Raw genomic sequence first — 26758 nt, 5'->3', positions numbered from 1 at the left:
GTCGAGTAACGCACTGGCGGTTCTGGATCTATGCAGCAAATTAAGAGTAACCACAAGAAAAAAACATAGAGCCAAATCTATCAGCGCGTTATCAGACAGCCGATTACTGTTTACGTTGTTTGCATTGGAACCTGACATAGATAAGAGCATAACGGCAAGTCGAAACATTTCAAAATGCAGCAAAATTTGTAAACTGCTATACTAGTCTAAAAATCTTTTAGGGCATCTATAAATAGATACAAATAAGTCTATGATATTTCATTTGTTTACCACAACGTGCTCTTTGGTTTATCCATTTATTTATAAACAAAAATAAAAACTGTTGCAGTAACCGTAAGTTCTAATCAGATCGTCTATATTTTGATATAATTATTCTAGCCCAATTGAATAAGATATTTTGCATTGGGCAGACAGACATACGGACGGATGGACATGACCATATAAAAACGTTCCTTCTTTAAGTAGTGAGAACATAGCATGCAACAATTTAAAGAAAAACACACATTAATTCTACCTTAGAGTTCCTCATCAGTGTTTTTAGTCGACAAGACCGCAAATATTAATGTGTTTCCCGAAACCAAATTATATATTATTTTTTATTTCACTCTAAAATTCCGATGAACCTACTTTTTAAATTCAGCCTTCGTTAGTACGCAAAATGATGTAAAGAACAAATTGACACTTATTTCGACAGTCGGCAAGAAAACTGCACCAACACTGTATATTACGCGTGTTAATGAGTGAATTCCGAGTTCTACTCAAGATACTCGTATTTAACGACTGTTATAATGTGTTGCCATCTGTCATCATTGATAATTGAAATCTAAAGAATCTCAAAGCCCCAAAGTAAGGTGAGTATGTAATGAATGCCTTAAATTACTGAATCTATTTGTATGGAAATATATATTTCGTTTTTCAGTTAATACTCAACACAGGAATAATTTCACATGCAAAGACTATCGGAAAAATAAAAACCAATGATAAGCAGTAGACACTAAGCAACCAGATAATTTTAGACTAATGACATAACTTATTTGCTTAGAAAAGCTTTTTACGTCAATCATCAGCAATGCAGTAAATGATCATTACTTTGATATATAGTTTTTAATTGAAGTCAAGATTGGAATTTGATCAGATTATTACGTTACTGACCATATCTTTTAAGACATAAAGAATATTAAAATCTTAAAAACGGCTTTTCTGGGTAAATGTGTATCGAGACACCAAATCAAGCATACAAATCTCAATGGCAATATTTTCAGTTTTCTCTTTGCATGAAAAGAGTTCGCTAGGGTGCAGTAGATCTTAATTACCGTTTTCTTCCCCTCTAAATGACATTGAAAATGCCTTGAATCGAAACACTGCAATAACCTCAAACGAAAAACTGCAGATGATGAAATCACTAAATATTTCCAGATAATTTTACTTCTGTATGCAGACGACACAGCTCTCTTAGCGAACAAATCAAGATTTTTTTTTTGATCAATACATTTAGCAATTATTGCAAAGATTGAAAATTAAAAGTGAACGCGAAGAAAACAGAACTATCAAGGTACGATACTAGAAAAGGTTAATGAGTCTATTTATCTAGGGATTGTCCTGAGTAAGACCGAAAAATTTTTCAAAGCTACAAAGCAGACAATCTAAAAAGCAAAAAATTACTTTATTCTTGTTTAAAAAAATGTATATGGAATCTTGACCTACCTATACACTGCCAACTAAAACTATTCGACTGTTCTACTATATAGGCTGAAAATGTGGGACGTTGAAAATTGCAAAAACACTGAGAATATCCATGCAGATTTTCGAAGATGGTTTGTAAAATGTAGCAAGAATACTCAGTTATACATGCCATATAGACAAAATGAAAGATGAACATGTCATTGTTGATCTTCATTTTATATACACAGAAATTATTATCTCTAATTCAGAAAATCATGATTGAACCGCATGGGTATGCTGTTTTGAGGATTTATAAAAGAGTTTTCCGTCGTAGTTTTTGATCGCCACACGCTTTTCATAATACACTCCGACCCAACATTGTTTGCGCGGACTACGACTACCGCCATTGCGACGACGATCAGCGTGTTTCCAACAAAATTCATTCACACAATATTGCCCGCATCGCGTTACTTTTTCCATGAGAAGCCACGCACATTGATTTTTACCAGTCGTAGTAATATTGTAACTTATAAATTGGTCATTTATTGCTGATATGCGCTTGTTTTTTCTGAGTGGAGGCCTCGGACTGCGTGTAGCAATATTCACTCGATTGCGGTTAGAAAACACCACAGATTCATCCCCACACACGTGTTCGAAAATTGTTAGACATGCACGCCAAAGCCGCGTGACTGAAACTCTGCTCACGTAACCGCAATTGGTCCGCTCACCCCTCCTGCTACTGTCAATATAAAAGTGATAACTCTTCACCTGGTAGATGCTTATAACTTAAAGATATATTTGCTACTGACACCAAATTCTAGATCGGTAGGAATTTCTACCTCAAGATCTGGCACCAATTACGTATTTCTTTTATCTCAGACATTTTTCTACTGACACTAAGAACATACCTTAGATGAAGTTGGGAAACTTTTTGTAGTGTCTTGGTGACTTGGATCACTGACAATCACCACGCATGACTCCAGGGAAGAATCTTAAAATTATACAGTGAGAGAAAAGTCAATCATAGGAACTAACATTTATCATAACGAAAGTGATGAAATGGAAGTTACCACAACCCACATCTATTAAATGTCACGTTATTGCATTGCACACTTCTTTCGTTTGGATGCTTGTACCTTAAAGCTGATAAAACACGGCAGAGCCAAATATTTTTTTTAAATAAGCAAAATGCGCATTTTCGTTTCTTCATTTGTCCGAAAAAATAATTATATTTGCAATACTGATTTCACACGTAAAAAAATGGTTGTATACTTCTGTCTCATTGCTGTCCATCGATCAATACATCTCTAAATGGTATGGCTAATCTTCAGCATTTATACATCTGCTATAATCATAAATCGAGAACTGTGTCTAGCCCATCGAATACGAAAGACACGAAGAAAATTATTAATAAAATATTATTCAATTTTTCTTTATTTTGTCCGTAGAATATAAACGGCTACATGAAACTTAATTCAGAGAGAATCCCCCCACTTGTTTGCTCTTTGATCGAGACATAAGTAAATTTTTCTGCTTGGAAAGTAGGAAAAGTCCACATCAGCTAAGGCTCTTTCTACATAAAAGCATGGCTGACAGCTTTAATCAAGATTTAATCCCCTATTTAAGCGAGAAATTAGATATATCTTAGGTTGTAAAATCCCTTGCTAAAATTACTATGCTCTCTCTCTCTCTCTCTCTCTCTCTCTCTCTCTCTCTCTCTATATATATATATATATATATATATATATATATATATATATATATATATATATATATATATATATATATATATATATATATATATATATATATATATATATATATATATATTGTGTGTGTGTGTGTGTGCTTAGCTTTGTCCCTGATTGTAAGTTTGTAAATCTAATGTTTAAAAAGCTAACTTTCGTCCAATGTTGTAAGTTGTAAAAAGATTGTCTTTTTAGCATCTCATTTCAAGGCCATTCTTGTTTACAATTAGACTAGTTTTTCCGTTGGATTTTTTTTCAACTTCTCGTATTATATAGATCAAGTGAAAATGTATATAAACTGGGATTTCATAAAGAAAAAATGAATCCCTGTTTTGGGTCAGTAAGTGTGAATTAAATTGTGATCGATGAGAGTTTATAGTTGTGGTCATATACAATTCGAGAAGAGTTATTTATTTACAATATTCATTGTAATTACTAAAGTGTTCATTGACTATTGGAATAACACACTAATTTGGACTATTCTGAATTCATTAAAAGGCATTTAGGATTGTACCATTGTGTTATATCAGGACATTCAAAACCATTGGAATTCATTAGCAAAATTATATAATTTTGGGCTTATGACAAAAAATTTAGGATTATTTGGAATTTAATTCACACTGTTGAACGTATTTGTTGAATGTTAACTTTGCATTGTAGAGAAATAAATTGATTGTTGATTTTACCTAATTAGTTAGAAGCCACACGGTAAAATATATCATGTATTTCTGTAACAATCATTCTGTCTTTGGTTTTTCAGTAGCAATCAGTCTGTCTTTGTGTTATGCGTACATTTTGCGATTGTGACTCAGAGGAATCTGGCCACTGGATCTCCAGTCCCCCACCCCATTAAAAAGCGCAAAAGAAACTGAACGTCTTCTATAGTATTTTTTCTTTATAGTGACATGGTTAAAATTATGTTCTGGTAACCCCACGCCCATCTGCCTACTTGAGTGGGCTTCAGTGATTTTCTGGATATGCCACTGTTGCATCGACGTTTTCAATAGGGGCGACCCGTGTTGGTGTGAATGTGTCTGCGAATGTGAGAAATATATTTACCTGTATATAATGACTTCATTTGACTATCTGCGCCACATTTACATTTGTCAGGATAAAATAAATGGTTGCCTGTAAATAGATGAGGCACAATAATGGAAATTGAAGCACAAAAGCATTTCTTTTAATTGCAAGGTGAAGGCATTTAACTTTAACTCAATGTTTTAGAGCCTGCATATACATAGGAATACATATTTTTTCTTTGTTGAAATAATTAATAAAACAAAAAATTGGCTGAGAATATCAAACTCCAGTTTTGGTTCCATAATTGGTGCTTGACTTGTTATCGTACAGTCAAGTTTGCCTGCAGACACCACATTTAAAATGAAGGAAAAAAAAACGTTTTTTTTTTAAAGGTCCTTTTCATTTAAATATACAACCAATTACTCTAGAGAAATACCCTACCCTACCCCTTACCCCCTTTTCCCAAAACCGAGTCATAATCCTTCTGTTAAAATTTAATTTTACACATCTGGGATGATGATATCCAAGTTTATATTTTTGAACTAGGATAAATACAGATATATTTTTATTTGAATTTTTTCCCTTATCTTTCATAATTTCAATTTCGGAGCGATTTTATCTGAAGGCCTTGGAAACTATTTTGTTCTTAGTGTAATTAGTAATATCTTTGAAATATACCCCTTGCAATAAAAATATATGTCGTACTTGATGTTGTTTGAAATATACCCCTTGCAATAAAAATATATGACGTCCTTGAGATTGTTTGAAATATACCCCTTGCAGAAAAAATATATGACGTACTTGAGGTTGTTTGAAATATACCCCTTGCAATAAAAATATATGACGTCCTTGAGGTTGTTTGAAATATACCCCTTGCAATAAAAATATATGACGTACTTGAGGTTGTTTCTATCTGTGCAAGGAAAAACGTCCAAGTGTCTAATGAACGCCTTTTGTGGCGGCAAAATCAGTTATTATTAAAACATTTGTGTGGAGACTACTAGCATAGGATATTACAGGAATACATATCGTTTGTTATTTTTTATTTATATATAAGTAAATACCTTATTAGTCGACATCAGTATCGAAACAGAATATAATGTACGAAACAATCAATAGTTTACAGACACACACTACATACCTGCATTCATATATATATATATATATATATATATATATATATATATATATATATATATATATATATATATATATATATATATATATATATATATATATATATACTAGTTTGCAAGTACGTATAAACTTATGTATATATATATATATATATATATATATATATATATATATATATATATATATATATATACATATACATACAAACTAAACTTACCACAGCAATTTCTCATCCTGCCTCCAATATCAAACTTGTTGTGAAGTGTACTGTTACAACAAATCTGATCCTCATCGTATTGTACGTACTTTGTTGGATCTGTAGACGAACGGCATACAAATCCTGTGAAAAAGTCCCAATTAATGTGAGATGATGTAAATTAAAACAACATGAGATAAAATGCACCAAATAACAAATAATCACTATGTCTCATCTTTATCTCCAGTACATGATCCAAGTAACTAAAATAGAGAGCGCTGCAATAAGATCTACTTTTTCGTATGTGTAAATAGTTGTACTCGCCCGAATTAAATTACTAGGCATAACTTGAAAACTATTGAGATCCTCGCCGTATAACCATATTTACACCTTTTTTTGGCATTATAAGGCATTAAAAGGCTCAGTCAAGTATGTAACCATCATTGGTCCCCTTTCTCTCTCTCCTGGTACCTGGGAACTAGCCTCTGGGTGAAAATATAGAGAGGTACATTTCTGATGTGAAATCATGGATGACATGTAACAAGCTGCAGATGAATGATGATAAAACTGAGGCCATTCTGATCACAACACAAAGACTTTCTCATTCACATCCTTTACCTCAAACAATAAATATCAGCAACACCAACATTAAATTCACACAATCAGTACGAAACCTAGGTGTTACTCTGGACAGTACTCTCACATTGCACCAACATGCCATGAACATATGCAAGGCTGTATATCTTGAGCTGAGACTCATTAGCTCAGTTCGCAAATATCTTTCAGTTGACGCCACTAAAACACTTGTATGTTCATTAGCACTTTCAAGACTGGACTATTGTAACTCATTTCTGTCTGGTTCATCTCAATATCTACTCCAGAAACTTTAAAACGTTCAAAACACAGCTGCTCGGAACATATTTAGAGTACCACGATCAGAGCACACCTGCCCGCTGCTCTGTACCCTACACTGGCTATCCATTCGATCCAGAATCAAACAAAAACTTTGTTTTCTGTGCTACGTTTCACTGTCGGACTCTAGCCCAACATACCTATCTGACCTCACCCATGTGTATATACCAGCAAGATACTTACGCTCCTCTTCTGACAATCGTATACTCATTATTCCCACTATGAAAACAAAGTCATATGGACAGCATTTTTTTTGCATACCAGGGCCCAGCAACGTGGAATGAATTGCCCAGTGAACTTAGACACAAAGACACAGTGATCACATTCAAGAGGGCTCTCAAAACTCACTTATTTCGACTGCAAGAACCAACTTAAAGACCTAATAATGTTTCCTACCTGAAATATTCTCAGCATGGTTATATATATATATATATATATATATATATATATATATATATATATATATATATATATATATATATATATATATATATGTATGTATGTATGTATATAAAAATGATTCATGTCTATAATTAGACCTGGGATTCCTAGCGGTACCGGGAATTCTCACGAGACCCATCTAGTCAATTAATTATCGAATGCTCTTTTATCTATGTTTAATAAAGAACGTTGTGTATTTTATACGGCATTTAGAAAAAGAATTCACAGTGCACTTTACTTTATAAATTTAAAATTCGGATATCAAAAGGCAATAATTAGCTGCACTCTATAGACACAGAATGACTTGCAATGCACAGTAGTTGACAACAATCGATTAAGATATTGAAAAGCAGGCAGAGATTGCGCACACTTTAAATGTAATATTCATAGAACGGTACAGACTGTATCAACACCGAAATAAACGGTTCGTTTACACTTCCGTTTGTTTTTAACTCCACGCCTATAGATTTTTTTTGCGAAAAGAATCAATGATATAATAAAACCAAAATACATTATTATTTCATTCATCAATTTATGAAGTCTAACCTGATTCTCAGCAGGGTTGCCTAACATCTGCACGTGTCGAACCAAACGGGAGTTTCTTTACTAATACAGCTCAAAACGTAGAATCTATTTATGTCAGACAACAGATGGGATGTAGGTCGCCACCTCTAATTAAAATTGGATAATTTTCTTTGATTAAAATGGAATCATTTTTTTGTACATATTTATGGTCCGAAATATAGTACGGTAATGATAAATTATCCCGGTCATCGAAGACACGCCTGGCTTTAACAAAAGTTTTATCGATAGTTTGCCATGAAATTCATTTCCTTCTTTACATAAGTTATAAATGCTGGATAAGTTCACAAAAAGATAATGTTAGAAATACCTACTTCTATCAAACGATTGCTGACAGACCAGCTACGTAACGGGAAGTTGTGTATACGCTTACAACAACATGTTTTGCGTTGTAATAAGCAATTTAACTCTCACACGATCACAATAAATTACCTGATGAATCAGTGTTAGTATATCTGTGTATGAAAGACAGAGAGATAGTGAGAATGAATGGATCCAAAACCTTACCTATGGAGCTATGAAGAAGCGCAAGGTATATATGTGCAACTGCTATCAGTTTCACAAACGACGTAGTGTGTGCCATACTGAGATAAAAAGAAGTGTTTCCCCTTGCAGATAGGAGTATATTTTATATGTAGTAGTATATAAGTACTAACTCAGAACAATCACCAGCTATATTTAGCTATGGGGTTTTCGTTTATTTATATCTTCTTTCTATTTAACTTGTTTACCGTCCCACCAGTTATTAAAAACACATATCTAAAGAATCCCAATTGTACTATTCATATATAAAACATCTACGACATTTGAGAAAGAAAATAAAGCTGTCTCTGTAGGATTGTGATAGAAAAATACAACTGAAATACTGATGTCAGTGTTCTGCTAACAACCCAATCCTGCATACCTAGTTCCAAAATGCTGACCCTTGTAAATGTCCGTTCTTTTCATTCATTTGCAAATTTCCCGATCCCCTCCCAAACCAATGAAAACTACTGTTTAGACATAGTTTTCTTTTACTGTCAATGGAGTTCGTAATTTATGGACCAAATAATCCAATTTCAGGACCAGTTCCGGAAGAAAAGCTATTTAGGAACACGTTGATCAATCGCCAGTACAAGTCAACGGGTTCGATCTAAAAGCCTTTCTGACGGCAAACAAGGATATTGCCCCAGCGTGACAATATAGAATAATACAGAGACATATCTGCTTACAACTGAAAGAACAAAAATGTCAACAGGTTAAACAACAGTGCAAGTTTTGTCCTTAATACGACGCAACTGACATCAATTGGATATTTCATATAAAACGCTTGAACCTCAAACATAAAATCAGAAAAGAAAGATCCCAAATTAAAAACTTTTCGAGGTCATTTATTTGCAATTCAGTTGGAGGACAAGTGAGTGAATTAATTTTAGTCCATACAATATGTTAAAATGCCTAAAGGAATTATTAAACTAAATGTGTTTAGAAAGTTTGCTTGTCCATTCTCAGTGGAGTAGAGGTTGATATGAAATGTATCAAATCAAAACCTTTGAGAAATCTCAAATGGTAAAATAATGATATTCAGGAGTAATGATATTCCCCTTTTCTATCGATGCAAATTAACATATAATCTCATGTTAAGCATTATCATGTCACACTTTCGTCATAATAAAGTTAAAATAGAAACGAACTAAGTTCATTTTTAAACTGGCAGCCATCTGTAATGATATGTACATTCTTCATCCAGTGGCATTATCATTATCATGAACAAACATATTGCAAAGAAATCAAATATATTTTTTACTAACTAAATTTTATAAACATGATCAAAATTTGATTGAAGGGTATGGCAAATAAAGAAGCCGATAAAGTATTACGTGCTGAAAATTGCTTATTAAATTCCTCGAAGTAAAGTAAAAGAACTTAAATCTTAGCAACCCGTTTTAGACGATACAATCGCTTCCTTGGTTTAGTAGCGTCATTATGGCGGTTTTGCATTTCTCAATTTTATTTACGTCACTGCCTCTAGCCCCCTTAACTTTCGCTCAGTTTTGTAATCAAGCCACACATATTGTGAAACCCGTTGATTATTAGCATTAATAACCCATGAATGTGAAATGATCCAAGCAAGCAGCCAAAGTCATGCAGTGACGCAGAGCAGTAAGCGGCAAAAACAGTCTAGGACAAATTTGTTTACTTTTACTCAGCTTCTGTTATCCTTATCTGTACTCGGTGTTGACATTGATTTTCCATTTCCGCCAATTCTGTCTAGAACTCGGTCATGCTAATTATTTTATCATCGATAGCCATCGAATCGTTTACAAATTTTGTTGAGACTACTTTCTGCCGCTGAACGAAGTTCTGAGTAAGTGCGTATTCGTGAATGTAACCGTATCAAAATTAATTTGCTAGCACCACCAGAGACACTGCTTACTATCGATATAGACATAACAAGAATTCCGATTGGTGCAACTACGATGGTTGAAGTTTTTGTGAGTCCTGTCACACGAAGACTAAAGGTTAAGCCCACAAAAAGCATATGTAACCAAAAATGAGTTTGTATTTCACTATCAACGAGGTTCTCTTGGTGATTTCATATCGGAGCTCTTGCTTTATTTTTCCATGCCAGTAATATTGAGAGTATATCATAGATCTTCTATTAATAATACAATCGTGTAGAACAATTGCACGACTGTCAGACCCCATCGGGACTCATCATGCTCAGATGTAATTAATACGCACACGCACTTCTAATTATCCTTTTTGCTGGCACACCTGTCATACAAGTATAAAATATCTCTGCTTGAAGAATATGTAAATTTTCAACAATTCTACATTCTGGAGGTATATCAAGCTTATCGTTAGAGGATATACTGGTTGCAGCTATGCCTGGTGTATAAAAAGATAGTTATTGTCGTCGTCCAATAACTTTTACGCGATAAGTATATCCTTGCTGAATAACATTCTAGACCTTTTTTGTCCCACTTGAGTAAATGCTGATGTAAAATATTCACTTCTGAATGTAATTGGGTGAATACAGTAGTAAATTCCACCTTGTCTTGGTAGAAGCAATCCCAGTTTTTTTTACACCCGGTGGTGCAGTCGACCTTTGGGCGTTTGAATATGCAAAGATTGCAAGCTGACCTCGAGTTGGCATTGGTACATTAGTATGGTCCCAACTATCTAGTTCTATTTGGGCTTTAACAATATAATATTTGAATGTATTCAAGGGTCTGGTAACACCGCTGAGACGCAGATGGGGCCGTCCATTTAGTACGTACGCATTGAGAGGGGAAACCCAAATGCATACGCTTGCGTATGGTGGTGGGTGTCAACTGATAATGTATGTACGCATAGGAAACGGGGGGAGGGGAGACCATGATAATAATTGTCTTGTTCGACTGGGTTCAGTCGACGTTTGAATTTTAGTGGTCACTAGACAAACTGTTTAAAGTTACACAACTTTTTTCTTTGATGCAGACAGACATTCAACGTCGGTGGACTATCTGTTTTATTAAACAAGTTTACACCATTAATCCTTTATGGTTTCTGCGTGGATTAAATATAGGCCGTTTTATATATATTGTTGGGGTGGGGTGCGTCAAGCGTACGTACGCAGGTGGGGTGTGTGTATAAAGGTACAAATGTGTACCGGGGGGGGGGGGGAGGTTACGCTATGCCAGATTTTTGCGTACGTGCTAAATGGATGACCCCATATTGATCAGCAAGTGGGACAAAATCACTTTCAATATTGATATCTGCTTCCAATTTGTGTAACACGCCGTCGGTAAATTCCGCAAATTCATCACAGCAGTCAGAACCCATCACATATAATGCACAAAAAAAAAATTGAATCTTAAATTCAAATGCCAAAAACAGTTAAGTACATGTCAGGATAAATGTTGAGTCATTAGAACTGAATTTCATCTTTAGCGACTTATGATGCTGAAAATGGTGTTATGTAAGAATTTATAGCAACACTGTCCGACCTGTTGAATTTGGGATATTGCAGGTACAAAACCAAAACAAAGATGCCACTTACGATTTATAAACATTCACATTCAACTCCACCGACACTTACTTCCGGTTACTATACACAAGTATGATCCGGACTCGCGTATATTTAAAATGTGAGGTTTAGGTCTGTCAAAACCATTTACACCAGAACGGAAAACATGTCGGTTTGATATTTGATAAGGTTGCCTATTAAATTGTTTTTCTTTTTCTTCTTTGTCATATAATTCGGTACAATGAAGGTAGTACGTGTGGCGGTGCGGGCACTTTGGTGACTTTTTTCATCCACATCTTGTTTCGTTGTAGTATTAGTATCATCAAAATACTCTTTGATGTAAGTAACCGACACGACACTGTCTCTGATTCCACCGTTTTCAGTCATTTCAGTAAGGTTCTTAGCGAGAGCGTCTTACAAATTGTCAATAATATGTTGAATGTTAACATCAGGCATTTGTAATTTTCCAGTTTGACCTTGGAAAATAACAAGCCCACTTGGGTCTAGGTCAGCAACAACAAGACTAGTACTTTCAAACAAGTCCGCATTGGTGGCAAACCTGGTCCTATCCACATCAGCTCCATTCGCAAATATCTTGCAGCTGATGCCACTAAAACACTTGTGTGTTCATTAGTACTTTCAAGACTGGACTATTGCAACTCAATTATGTACGGTTGATCTCAGTATCTACTCCAGAAACTTCAAAAAGTTCAAAACACAGCTGCTCGGATCATCCTTAGAGAACTACGACCAGAGCACACATCCCCGCTGCTCTGTATCCTAAACTGGCTATCTATTTGATCCAGAATCAAACACAAAATTTGTTATCTTTGCTACGTTTCAATGACGGACTCCACTCGAACATAGCTATCCGACCTCACCCATGTGTATACACCAGCCAGATACTTACGCTCCTCTTCTGACAGTCGTATATTCATTATTCCCACTATGAAAAACGAGGTCATATGGACAACGTTCTTTTACATAACAGGGCCCAGCAACTTGGAATGAATTGCCCACTGAACTTAGACATAAAGACAGTGATCCCATTTAAAAGTTCTCTTAAAATTCACATATTTCGACCGCAGGAACAAACTTAAAGACCTAAGAATGTTTCCTACCTTAAATATTTTCAGCATGTTTTTATGTTTTCTAATTTCATGGTGTTTGTTCTTTGTAATCATATCATTACATATGTTTCTTATGTTGTAGGTGTTGTCTAATGTAAAGCGCTTAGAGCTTCTAAAGATTTGGAGATATGGAAAATTATTATTATTATTATTATTATTACATCAGCACCACGTCGGGTTGAGTAGCATCTATCAACATTAATATACATCTGCATAATATTAAATGTACTTTAAAGTGAAATCAAGACCGGTTGACCGTATATAGGGCCGTCTTATCGAGTTTGCAAGGGTATAGTTGAAATAAACACTGGTTGTTTTCTGTGTAATGCCGTTCACTAAATAATTGGCAACTTCATCTGGTGGTGCAAAAGTCAATAAGAGTCAACATACAAACAATGCTGAGGTGTCACCACGTATTCAACTCAGTTAAAACCAGTTGACAATGCCGGGTTCGTGTGTTCGTGGCACCATCGATGCCTGTTCATTTCGCATTAAAGACACCGCGAAAATGCTTTAATTATTTACCTGCGAGAGTAAATAAAGATTGGTCAATGGATATGTGACCTTCAGCGTGTTGTACCTCCAGACCTCCCCCCCCCCCAACGGCATTAGTCGATTCGATCCTGGTAACCTAAGACCTTTTCCTTCTTTTCTTAACCATGCACGTCTACGGTCGATGGATGTTTCAGGTCCACCATCAACAGCCTTTTATTAGCGCCATTCATGATGAGTTCCGACAGGCGTTAACGCCGCAGCTTTTACAGCCGATGGGTCTGCTACTGCAAGGAATGAAAATATTCCATCGGCCGTTTGCATTTGTGTTACCTCTGACTTGGATGACTTTAATGTCACAGGGGTGTTATTGCTAGGCCGCATTAAGCAGAGCGACTTGTGTTTGGGTCAACCACATGAGGACATTTCAAAGTTAATTGTGTTGGAAAAAGTTCCAGTGTCACCCCACAATTGTTGTTTCTAGTCTTTTATTTTCTGCAGCAGATTTTCACTAAGGATGACCTTCATTTCATGATAAGACATTATGATTTAACAATACAACAAGTTTTATTATGCATGTTTCACATACGCATCAAGGACCCTCATTCCACCACCTGCGGTCTCCAACAACATAGTTTTGTCAGAAAATGCATGTTGACATCGTATTGGTTGAGAAACTTCTAGTGTTCCAATGAAAAGTAATAAATCAAGTACAATGTACGAAAGGTTTGTTGGAAAATCTGCAAACCAGTGTCAACATTTTGAATCCGGACCCTGCATGACTACAAACTGTTATATGCACGTGAAATATGAGGAGTATCTTCTGCATAAAGAAGCCAACATTATTCAGTAGGTTCCTGATGACCGTTTAACCGCAAAAAAACTTCCGTCGTGCCTGAGGTGTCAAATATGATCTTACTTTGGTCCTACTATTTTCTCGATTTACATTTAAGACACGTCAGGAACATATTTTGGTGCAGTAAGACTATATTGGGTACTTATTTTTCATGTAAAGTGTTATCACCACCTACATTGCACTAGGTAGGTGTGTGCCTTTGATATATGCGGGAAACGACAGCGTTGATGTCGGTCCCGACTGCAGAAAAATAGCAAACGTGATTCTGTAGTCAGTCAAGAGGTTAGCACAGGCATCCACAAAGTCAATGTTGACAATTCAACGTTACCAGCGGTACCTTCTACACGTCAAATCGCACCGTTCACGTTGATCTTACGGCAAAAGGCGACTGTGTGTTTAGCTCCAAAAATAAACTTAAGATCTTTACACAACCCAATGATCGACGCTGTGCAGATCTAAGGTTGATATCAGCATTAGGAAACGGTAGATCTTAGGTCATGTAAATAATGTAGCAGGAGGCCTTAAATCGCCGTTTCATTTCGATTGCATCATACATATTTATTAATGAGACCAACTAGATATTATGTGTTTTCAAACACACAGTCAAATCATATTGATAAATTGCTTAAAATGGGAATGATTTTCGAACAGGAATAAATTTTGCCAAGCTTACGGGTAAAAAAACCCAAACTATATAACATTCTGCAAAAGAAATGAACTGTCTAACGTTGAATAAATATCCTTCCATATCTGATGCAAGCAATGAGCGTTACACAAATTGAATTATATGATAATTAGAAAATTAAAATGAATATTCTAGCTGTAACGATATAGCAAAGTAATTAAACAAGTAATTGTGGTATTTATTATAGGATTAAAGGACCATGACTGGGTTTTATCAATGTGTAACAATTTACATGATCCGTATAATTCCAATTTTCTTCCTTTTTATCATCATATCAAAGATTGTCGTCAACAATGCATGCTGTTTTGAGCTAGCTTGAATTTTTCTTTAATTAGCCCGTGCCCTTCTCCAGAATATGTATCCACATCTTCGCTAAGCTTACTGTTATTGGGTGGTGTGTCGATGTGTCGATGCGCGACATGCCAGTGATCTAAGGAACTTGATACGATTATGTTTAACTTTGTGGCAGTGAGGTGGTGTTCGTGACTAAACCAACGTTTTATTTCTTTCAACATTACGCTTGCGTATGCATGTGATGGTTTAGCATTCTTTATTCTTGATTTTTATACATTTCAATCTTTCGAAAGCAAACTTGTACCCATTTTAGTGAGATCCCTTGCTCGTCAAATGACCCTGACCGTTAATAACAGCTGTTTGAATATACTGTCGAAGCGAAATGCAATTTCTAAAGATTGGGTTGCAAAGCATGCCATATGTTTTCTTTGGCAAAAGGGGTGAGTGTTGAAGTGCACGAATAACTGCGATTATATTATATTAATTTCCAATTGACGACTTTTATGAGGATGTTGTAAATTTTGATCGGAAATCATGGATGGTCGGGAGGGGGAGGCATGTTTTTTGTTACAGTGTAATATGTCTTATACATATAGTTTCACATAATATGTCCTGGAAACAAGGCAAACAAAGGGTTTACTGATGTGTAAAAAAATCCAAAACAATGTCACATGACGGTTTATATCCAATCAGATCGCAGTGAACTAGATCGATTCATAAAAGAAAGGGAATTGTATAAGAATGGCATCTACACTTACTAATGAACAGTATTTGTTTTACTAAATAGTAAACCAGGATGTGGAAGCGGAACATAAGAAGAAATTAGTAATGGCTGTTGTCGAACATAAACAACCCCAAAATACTGAGGTTATTTACAATATGTTTGACATTAATGGCTACGTAAGTGAGCCTTAAAACATTCATGTTGGTGTAATATTCAGTGATAGGTCATTTGGGATATATCGGCGGACTCCTATCGGAAAGATAATTTATGCAGTGCCGCAAGGAAATTTGGCCATGGTCAATTATTTGAAAAGGTCGGATTAACAGTTTCGTGTTAATATGAGCGAACTACACGGGTTGTAAACTCAACGTTTTCTCTTGTATTTACTGTATGTCGCTGTTTGTAAGTTTTCCTTTCACAAAGACTATATAAAAATCGAAAGTGCTTAGGATAGTAAACACTAGTTTTGCGCTATTCTTAGTCAGATTTGTACCACGATCTTAACAGCCCTTTGCTGGATCCAGTGTATTTGAAAGGACTGTTATTCGCTATATAATTTGTACTACCAATATTTTTAAATATGAAATTTTACCAATAAATATGATGGACTATTTAATCTTCGAAACATAACAAAGCAAAGTCGCTTGTGCCTATTATTATTTACTGAGTTCAAAGTAAACAAAAAACAATAACACCAAACTACAATGTAGAGAATACGGTCATATTCACATAACCTACAAAGTCTTCTTTAGTAACGCGGCAGCTCCTAAGAAACGAATTTCTTTCTGTCTTCGGAGATAATCGTCTTAAGAGGGAGTGACCTGCGAAATGATCCCATCTGGGACCTGACTATTTTTAATTTGTCAGTGTCTTTCAACAAATCTGGAATAAACATGATACATTTCATTGATGAAATTTTAGCAAGGCAAAATTAATCAACATGGTGGTATTTTTATTTTACAAAACTGGAGAAACCCGATGGGCAACTCACTTAAGATACTGAAGGAACTAAAAGAAGGAGTCAGGGAATCAATATTTCGAGCACTCTGATTATTATTATTATTATTATTATTATTAAAAACATGCCAATAGCGAGAGAGAGAGAGAGAGAGAGAGAGAGAGAGAAAGAGGGCGGGCGATCAATTAGGTCTCCATCTTTTGAATTCATCAAGCTAATCAGTCTTTTCGGTAACTAATGTTGATTATATTATTATTATTATTATTATTACACTGGTCAACAGTGAAATCATTACTGACTTGAAAAGGCCCTAATCTGTAGTATTTTGGTGTGCCGAACACGAATATAACCGTGAAAAATTTGTATTGGCTCTCGTTTTGAAGATATTCATATACCTCATTTTCTATGTTTCACTGTGTAAATTTCTCCAGTAGGACTGCAGCAACATCCGGAATAATGATGTAACATTGCATAATACCATCATGCTCACATCATCCACAGTTGATTGCATCATTTTCTGATGCAATGCAATACTAATGCCATGCGGCTGCTGAAGTAAGTTGACGTCAGCAGTGTACTATACATGTGTAGGCCTATTATACTAATGCCAGGCGGCTGCTGAAGCTGACGTAAGCAGTGTACTATATAAAGCCCAATCAGATAGGTTCAGCATTTAAAATATTTTAGACGTTGTGCGAGACAGTTCAAGCTACTGTTACATAAAACTTATTATTTTATCCATTTACGTACAATAAAGAACAGTAATGCCTCGAAAGTGTGTTAATACCGCGGACAATTTTTGCTATATTTGTGGGGAAGTGACATTTGCCAACCAGAAGAAAAGTATCAATTCTCAAGTGAAGAAGGCATATCATCTTTACTTCGGATGCAAGGTTGGTGACCATGACAAGCCTTGGGCTCCGCATATATGCTGTGCTACATGTACAACACAGCTTTCACAGTGGTTGAATTGCAAAAGGTCATCAATGCCGTTTGCAGTCCCAATGGTGTGGAGAGAGCCAAGCAACCACCTAAATGACTGTTACTTCTGCTTGGTTCCTCCTCTTTCCGGCGGAATAACGAAGCGAAAGAAGTCGAGAATAGTCTACCCAAACATTCCGTCTGCATTGAGACCAGTTCCACATGGTGAGGGACTTCCTATTCCAGAACCTCCAGCAGAATATTCTCTTGATTCATCTGACGAAGACAAAGGTGAGTCGACCTGTTCTTCTCCTGGTCCATCAGCATGCAGTGATCCAGATTTTCACTGTGGTGCATCATCAACCCCACACAGAATAACACAGGAAGAACTAAATGACCTGATTCGTGATTTGGACTTATCAAAGAACAAGGCAGAATTGCTAGGATCAAGACTCCAACAATGGAATCTTCTAGAAGAAGATGTCACAATTACTGCATATCGAAAGCGCCACCAGCAATTGGAGCCTTTCTTCAGAAAGGAAAGTAATCTGATATTCTGTTCCGATATTGAGGGCCTCATGAATGCTTTAAAAATCACTCATGACCCACAAGAATGGAGACTATTTGTGGACTCTTCGAAACTGAGTCTCAAGGCTGTGCTTTTGCACAATGGAAACATTCTTCCATCTATTCCAGTAGCGTATGCTGTCCACATGAAAGAGACATACGATAACTTAAGGCAGCTACTGAATTCCATTGAGTATAACAAGTACAGCTGGCACCTCTGTGGTGATTTGAAGGTAGTTGCCCTTTTAATGGGACTGCAGCAAGGATATACAAAATACATGTGTTTCTTATGCGAGTGGGATAGCCGAGCAAGGGAAATGCACTACATGAGGAAGGAATGGACTCACAGGCAGAATGTAGCCATTGGAGAGAAGAATATCCAACACCCAGCTCTGGTTGAGGCTCAGAAAATCTTGCTACCACCCCTTCACATCAAACTAGGTTTGATGAAGAACTTCGTGAAAGCCCTTGACAGGACTTTGCCAGCATTCCGATACCTGCATGAAATATTCCCTCGACTCAGCGAAGCAAAGATTAAAGAGGGAGTTTTTGTGGGTCCTCAGATTCGAGAGCTTTTCAAAGATGACCGGTTCAACAACTTGCTGGAAGGTGACGCGAAACAAGCATGGAATGCTTTTCGCCTAGTTTCTACAAACTTCCTGGGAAATGTTAGGGCAGAAAACTATAAGGAACTAGTAGAAGACATGTTGATGAAGTATAAGAAACTTGGCTGCAATATGTCTCTAAAGATTCACTTCCTTCATTCCCATTTGGATTTCTTTCCTAGCAACTGTGGTATTGTTAGTGATGAACACGGCGAACGTTTTCATCAAGATATCGCAACAATGGAACAAAGATACCAGGGAAAATGGTCCACTACAATGCTGGCTGACTACTGCTGGACACTCCTCAGAGATGCTCCCGAACAGCTGTACAAGAGACAGGTGAAGAAATCTAAGATGTAGTCAATGACTTGATTTTTTATAGGTAGGCTATTACAGTTGACCTTTTACTATTGGAATGCATTTCGTTATGTAAACATTAATTTCTTGCAGATTACAAAAAAACTAGAGCCAATTTTGCAATTTGACTGTCATATTCGTGTTCAGCACATAAAAATTGATAAGAATTGACTAATTTTATTTCAGTAACATGACTTTTGTAAAAATTTGTTGTCCAGTGTTATTATTACTAATGCTTCAGTTATTGCTGTTTTGTGTTAATTGTTTCTCAAGTAATCGTAAATACAGTTACAATTCCCACGCTTTTTAAAAACGTTTTGAATATTGCGATCTGCCCTGTCTGTCCGTCCGTCAGTCTCACTTCTATAGTTTTAGATGACAAAGCGCGCTACCTGGTGTAAATATTTCTCCAGGGAAAATAAGTTTCGACATATATATTATATACATGCTTAAAGTCGAGTAAATCTGCAAACATCACAGACTTTGATCTGATATCACGTAATGCGCCAGTAGATCAGATTCGATGTTTTTTGTTCTGCTGGTTACTCATAACAAACATAATAGAACCAGATCTGCCTGCGCAATACGAGTCTGTGTAGTCTGCAGTTGGACTCGTCTTACAAGGGAGTACAGAGGATATTATATTTTCCCATACTGAACATTTACGATGGCAAGAAGCTACTATGTCAGAACCTTATTCTCAGAGACCTAGCCAAGAAGTTAGAAATTGGGAGGTGAGGTCAACACGGGTAAGCGTAGAAATATGTGTCTGACGAACATAGGAAAGCGTAGAAATATGCGTTTGACGAAATACATACTTCTTGGTTGCTTTTAACGATATTTTGCTTTGCCGTGTTTTCTGTTTTTGTGGCGTTTGTTATTGTCATTATTTTAATGAACTTCTTCCTGTGTCGATTTACCGATACCAGTAGACACAATTTGCTATTCTATTTCTGGACATAGTGATTGTTTAACCGAAGAGGACTTCTTCGCAGATATGCCAACGAGTGACTTTTCGTTCGTTTTTCTTCGTTTAGAGAATTTACACCAACAGTATAAACAAAGTTACCGAAGATGGCCTGATAATACAGCGTTATCCAAAGTTACACTATAGGCGTTATTGGATTTAATGAAACGTTATATCACTAGTGATGATAATGAACAAATGGTTTAATATTTATAAAACGAAGCAAAAATTTTGTAATTAATCTCACTATCCTTTGAGAAGAGTTGTCGATTCGGCAAGCTTAAGTCATTCTCGATTTATAAAAGTCAAACCATGTGCAACATTAGAGGAATGGCATGTTTCTATTAGTGGCAGTTATTGGTACAATTTTTTTTACTGCTTTAGGGACATTCTTTGGCCATATTTAGTCCAAGAACACTGTAGTTACATGTAGGGTAGGACTAGAGCAGGGGTCTCAAACTCAAACCATCCAGAGGGCCGCATGAGGACATTTTCGGTGGTCCAAGGGACGTACCATCTTTGTTACCTCTCATGACACCTTGTGACGCCAATCATATTACGGGTAACATAATACGGCTTGGCGGGCCCCGTGTTTGAGACCCCTGGACTAGAGGGAACCGAGCAAGCTGGCTCTATATAAGATGCTAATTATCTAAAATTTACAGAATACAAGTGCATTTGTCTCCCCTCTTGGATAATGATGGTATGCCTAAGTGAAGACTATTCATCGAGCCATAAGGACTATGTTACCAACATCACCTTCTTTGTTTCAAATTACCAGTACAAGTTTGGTTAATTGTAGTGTTACGTAAAACCAAGAAAATGTACGACAGAGCTTGAACCTTGCGTTCAACCTTCAACCTTCAACACATTTAACTACTGCTCAAACTATGTTATTAGACTGTATATTGAAGTCAGTGAAATTATATTAAGTGATGTAATATATTTATTGTTTTACGGAGAGAGAGAGAGAGAGAGAGAGAGAGAGACTTATGAAACAGAGCACATTGTGTGCTTATGCAATATCTGTTGTTTTTTATATTGTTTGTTTGAGAGAGAGAGAGAGAGATAAATTTAAGAAACAGTGCACATTGTGTACTTATACAATATATGTTGTTTTTGCATCACATTATGTGCTGTGGTTGTTGAAATGTTTTGCAATTAAAGACTGAAGAAGAAAAGGATAAATACTTGTGCATTGGTTCGTGATTTTAGAAATCTAATTTGGATGCGAACCATCTGAAGTAGTTGTCTCACAGGAAGAAACGAAACAACAAAGAAGAGAAAAGTACTCACAGTACCGTTGATTTCTGATATTGTTTTTCATAACCGTAGTTGCATTGTATAGCTCACTAATTGCTAACAGCACAGAGAAGTATTACTTGCAGCATAATGTGCCGGCAGAGAAAGATCTACGCTGTTTTTCTTTCTGTCATTTCAAATGAATAATCTTGACCTGGATCTCTAGATGCAATCTGCAAGGGTAGATCTGGGTCTAATACGATCGAATTTGAGTGCGTTATTGACATGAATAAATACAGTGAGATATAAACGACACATTTGTATGTTTGTTGCTATGGAACCATTTCCTATGTGCAACTTTCTTCAGCTAAATCTTGCTTCTTTGGATCCTGTTTGCTGTGTTCAAATTGCTGTGTTGTTTAATTCTGAACGTTTGGGTAAAAAAATTGCTTGACCTTGAAGTGTAAAGAACAGAAAAATAGATCTGTCTTTGACAAAGTTTGTAACCAGACTCATCTGTCACGACAAATATCTTTGATAAATTTTGTAATCTGACTCAGACGTCTTTGTGAAACGTTTTAATGAGTCTTAGCTGTCTAGATACATGTCTTTGACAAATATTATAACCACATTCAACTCGATAGAAACCATTTTTCGACAAATTTTGTAAGTAGATTTAATTGTCTAGAAACATATCTTTGAAAATGTTTGTAAACAGACTCATCTGTTGTGTATCTAGTCTTTCAAATCAAAAATAGGTATATGCAGGAAAGTTTGTCTTTTGATCAGTTCGGAAATATGACGTGAATCAATTCAGAGACGATAATGTGAAGAAACAAATCTTCATGCAAATATTTAGGGATTTCGTTATTGCATCAGCACTCTCCCTTGAATGTTTAAAAACTTATACATTTTCTTTCTGCCAAGAAGAAATTCATTACAGCAATTGTAAACATATTTTGAAATGGTTATGTCTCGATGCTATTTGAACGAGAAAGTTTGATGTTTGAATGCAGTATCAGATTTAGTAAAGATGATGCATATTAACTAACATTATTTTTGCAGGGTTTCAGTTATGCAAAAATGTATATATCTGCTTATAAAGTAAAATCTAAAGGTGTGATTAAAGAAAGTTTTCATTTTATTTAATTTTGCTTAGACATTTAATTTCAATGATACTAAAAATCTGTTCTCTATGTCTTTGTTTTTAATTAATCCGTGAATGAATTAATGATGAGTATGTATGTATGTATGTACGTATGTATGTATGTATGTATGTATGTATGTATGTATGTATGTATGTATGTATGTATGTATGTATGTACGTATGTATGTATGTATGTATGTATGTATGTATGTATGTATGTATGTACGTACGTACGTACGTATGTATGTACGTATGTATGTATGTATGTATGTATGTATGTATGTATGTATGTATGTATGTATGTATGTATGTATGTATGTATGTACGTATGTATGTACGTATGTATGTATGTATGTATGTATGTATGTATGTATGTATGTACGTACGTACGTATGTATGTATGTATGTATGTATGTTCTCTCGTTCTCGCTCTCTCTCGTACCCACAATAATACGGTTTTATGCAGAAAGCTGCAACTGATTTGATATATTTTTAATTACCATTTAGCAATTAGTCAAGCCACTGGACTAATTGCTAATTGCTAGATAAAAGATACACAACATCAATATTTGCTGGTTTCTATTTTTGTATCCGGGAAGTTATGAATCGAAGATTTGACTCGAATATTCCTAATCGACTTTTCACGAACTTTTAAGATATTTCTCCATATTTGAAGGGAGCATTTCTTTCTTTTAATACTGTTTCTGATGGAGAGTAGCGGCGATTGTTTTTGCCGCACGTGAAATCGATCAAGCCCTGCGACCCTGCGGCGCCCATGTTATATACAGAACACCTTCAGAAGGAGTGCAATTCACTTTGCAAGCGACAAATCACAAAGTGATAGGGACATATACCAAATATAGACGATGAGTCTAAATGGGTGTATATTGACAGACAATGCTTAACAGCCAATACGTATAAACATGCAGTCTGAAGTGTAATATGATTTCCTTAGAATGAACTTGAACAATCCTTGCAATGGAAAGTTGTCAGAACGCAATTTATACTATTTCACTATTGAAAAAATGTAAGGATATTTCAGGACAAACCCCAATATTAAATGACTTTGAAAAGTTGTACAAATCATGTTGAGATACAACTTCAGCACGTTATGAAAGTTTTGGGCAATATTGGTACTTTATCACTCTTCAAAATCTAAGCTAAGAGATAACATGAGTTGTTCCATGTAGAAATCAAAATGAAAGCCTATTACCTAACATGCATGCACACATAACCATAAACCACCGAAAAGGGAGACCACTGTCGATGTGTTGCATGTTAATATCGTGCAATGCTATTTATTCCATCACCTACGTCCTCGGATTTCTGCCTCGTTCTCGTGCATCCATTATCATTAAATAATGATACAATTAGAATAAAATAAGGGATCTCAGAACACTGAAGCTGTGTAAACTAAGTAGTGTATATTCAAACTGTGTCAAGTTGTACATAAATAGTAATCTTACCTTGATCATCCATAAGATTTGCCAAATGTATACAGGCGATCCCATTCTCGAGGTGTATAATCCATGGAATTTACTATTCATTTTTATTCACGGTCATCTACTCTACATTTTCAAATCGTTCATCACTTGGCAATTTGGCTGTCTTAATACTGAATTACCTCTATATAGGTGTTACATTAAGGCATGACACAAGTGTTTACTCGCCGAGTATTCCAGGAAGGGAAATATCTATCTTTGACTAACACTATTCCAAGAATCTAGGATAAAATGTGCAACAATATTACTTCCGGGACACCATTCTCTTTCTCTGAGTCACTATGATATGATTTTCGAACGATCCTCCGATATTACAAAATCTTCAGGTTACGTTTGAGTTTAAGATGTCGTAATTGAATACTCGTAAAGATCCTTGCTTTTTTATATAAAAATACAAAAACTTAAAATCCAACAAATACTACCATTTCAAACTATCTCCAGACTGAAATTCCCTTAGGATAAATAAACTTCCTAGTTTAAGCAAAACCTTGGGTTTAGATTTACTTTGTAACATACCTAACTAATTGGGAACATCATTTATTTGTCATGGTTTTGATTGTTCTTTTTTTAAGAAAGACTTATTTCAATGAAAAACACATTTAAGATTTCGAGGATTATAGTCTGTGAACGTACTTTGACAAATTCTTTGATGACTGTATATAAGTTAAGGGCTTTACATTTGCTTTTAATAATAATTTAATTTAAACATGTATCAATAAAGAGTTAGCCAGTCAAATTTATTTTTAGTCTCCACTCTATTGTTAGGCTTTTATTCTATTATCCTTTTAGGTTCTTCCCGCAATCAAACGCTCGTACAGTATTATAAACCAAATATATTGAAGGAATATCCTTTTTGTGACGACTTAAGTTTCTAACAAACAATTTAGTATGTAATATACTGCATAGTTGTTCTAGGTGGACCTCTACTTACACCTATTATAAAATTATACGCTATCAAATTTTAAGTTAAATAAAAATTGCTTCATATGTGTCGCTGATGGTTTCTGAGGTACAGCTGATAAGGTATGTTAATATTAATCTTAGGTTTTACAGTTTACGACACACACACACACACACACACACACACACACACACACAGAGTTGAGTTCCCATGCCTCTCCCAGTAAAATTTAACTTTCATTTTACATCTCTCTCTCTCTCTCTCACACACACACACACACACACACACAGATTTTGCATTGTTTGTTTCCACCATAAACTTGAAAAACAGTGCATCGACATTTCTTTAATTGTTTTCTGTTAAGTAGGCATGATTTAAATTTAACCTTTGTGTAGACCTTCAGGAATTGTGGACACTCACAGTAGGACCATTATTCCATTCAAAATTAAAAATAAAGCCAACAAACACTGCGTGTTATATTCCAAGTTCACACCTTGATCAGACACGTTATATAACATTTGAAGAATGCTGTGGTGTTATTTGGGTCTCCGCCGATCGATAGGTTTTACATATCAGGAGAAGAATTCATGTCAAAGAATATTTAACAAAACTTTTGGCCTGCAATCTATGCTATCTTCTCTTCAGATGACCTTTCAACCATTTTCCGCCATGTAGGGTAATACTAGAACGATTAAGTTTTAAGAAATGTTGAAATAAGGGAAGGTGGAATTTCATTCATTTATTGCTTGGATAAAGTTTAGAATTGCTGATAAAAAGAATTTTGCTAGCAAACAATAGTACATGTATCACTTTATTAAAGCGTTTTTCTTGCTTTATTTACTGCATTTGTAGACTCAAAATAATTGATTCCGTAGTAGTTAAATATGTGGCATAGCATTATGGGTACTTTGTACTCATAGCGACCCAAATTGTGCAAATTCTGATTTGTGGGCACAAAGTACGGTTATTGGTCCAGAAAAAGGAAGATGCCCATATTAGCCAAAAGTGGACGAGAAAAAGAGAGGGGACAATACACTGATTACAACCCAAAATAGATAGACAAATAGATGTTTAGAAAGGAAAACACAACAAACACTCGAACCTTCACACCTTGCAGATGAACACCGACGCTTGCAGACAAATACTAGTCAGTACAGATAAACACCAACACGTACAACCCAACACCAGTAGTGACGGACAAACGGTCGTGTAGATGGCAATCAAGATGTGTTTGTTCATTTGTTGCGATTCAGTCGGAATGACTTTGACACGGGCTGTTGGGGGAACCTTGAGTAGGAGAGTTGTTTTAATAGTAAGTGTAGATATACGTTCTATGCGGTGCTACACGGGATCGAAAGCGCATTAAGTATTTATATTTGAACAACCTACACGTCAAGGACGAAAGCGAAAGGTTTGTTCCTTGGCCACGGGATCAGAGTCCTTTTGTGCATATCGAGCGGTTTGGGAATTCATAGGTGACCCGTCTATTAAACTAATTATAGAAGACTCTTTAATATCTGATTAAGAAAAAATGTTGTATATTTATATTGTATTTAGGAAAAGAATTTACGGTCCAATTAACGCTACAATTTTACATTTACGATATTAAATAGTCATAATTAGCTAATTCTGTAGATATGAAATCAACTGTACTGCACATTAGTTGACAACAATCAATTAAAACTTTGCAAATATAAATACCGATGACCCATACCTTATAG

General features: G+C 35.6%; 1 protein-coding gene across 6 annotated transcripts in view; it reads right to left on the bottom strand.

Moving 5' to 3' along the window:
• The window catches only part of LOC149785935 (uncharacterized), a 117123-nt gene that overhangs the window by 7792 nt on the left and 82573 nt on the right, over positions 1–26758 (bottom strand). For 3 of the 6 annotated variants that reach the window (XM_089976175.1, XM_089976176.1, XM_089976178.1), the window contains exons 2-4: positions 5785–5907; positions 4470–4538; positions 2571–2653 (exon numbers count right to left, since the gene is read on the bottom strand). In XM_089976175.1, the coding sequence (XP_089832301.1) occupies positions 2571–2653; positions 4470–4538; positions 5785–5907 (275 nt within the window). Of the gene's footprint in view, positions 1–2570; positions 2654–4469; positions 4539–5784; positions 5908–8205; positions 8304–24100; positions 24644–26758 lie in introns of those variants that run through there. The other 3 variants (XM_089976174.1, XM_089976179.1, XM_089976177.1) reach the window with 2 other exon arrangements.

The sequence above is a fragment of the Sinohyriopsis cumingii genome, chromosome 12, assembly GCF_028554795.1.
Source record: "Sinohyriopsis cumingii isolate HCF-2022 chromosome 12, ASM2855479v2, whole genome shotgun sequence".
In the NCBI taxonomy this organism is placed as follows: domain Eukaryota; kingdom Metazoa; phylum Mollusca; class Bivalvia; order Unionida; family Unionidae; genus Sinohyriopsis; species Sinohyriopsis cumingii.
Note: the sequence above shows the minus strand (reverse complement) of the source record. Positions and strands in the feature narration are given on the sequence as shown.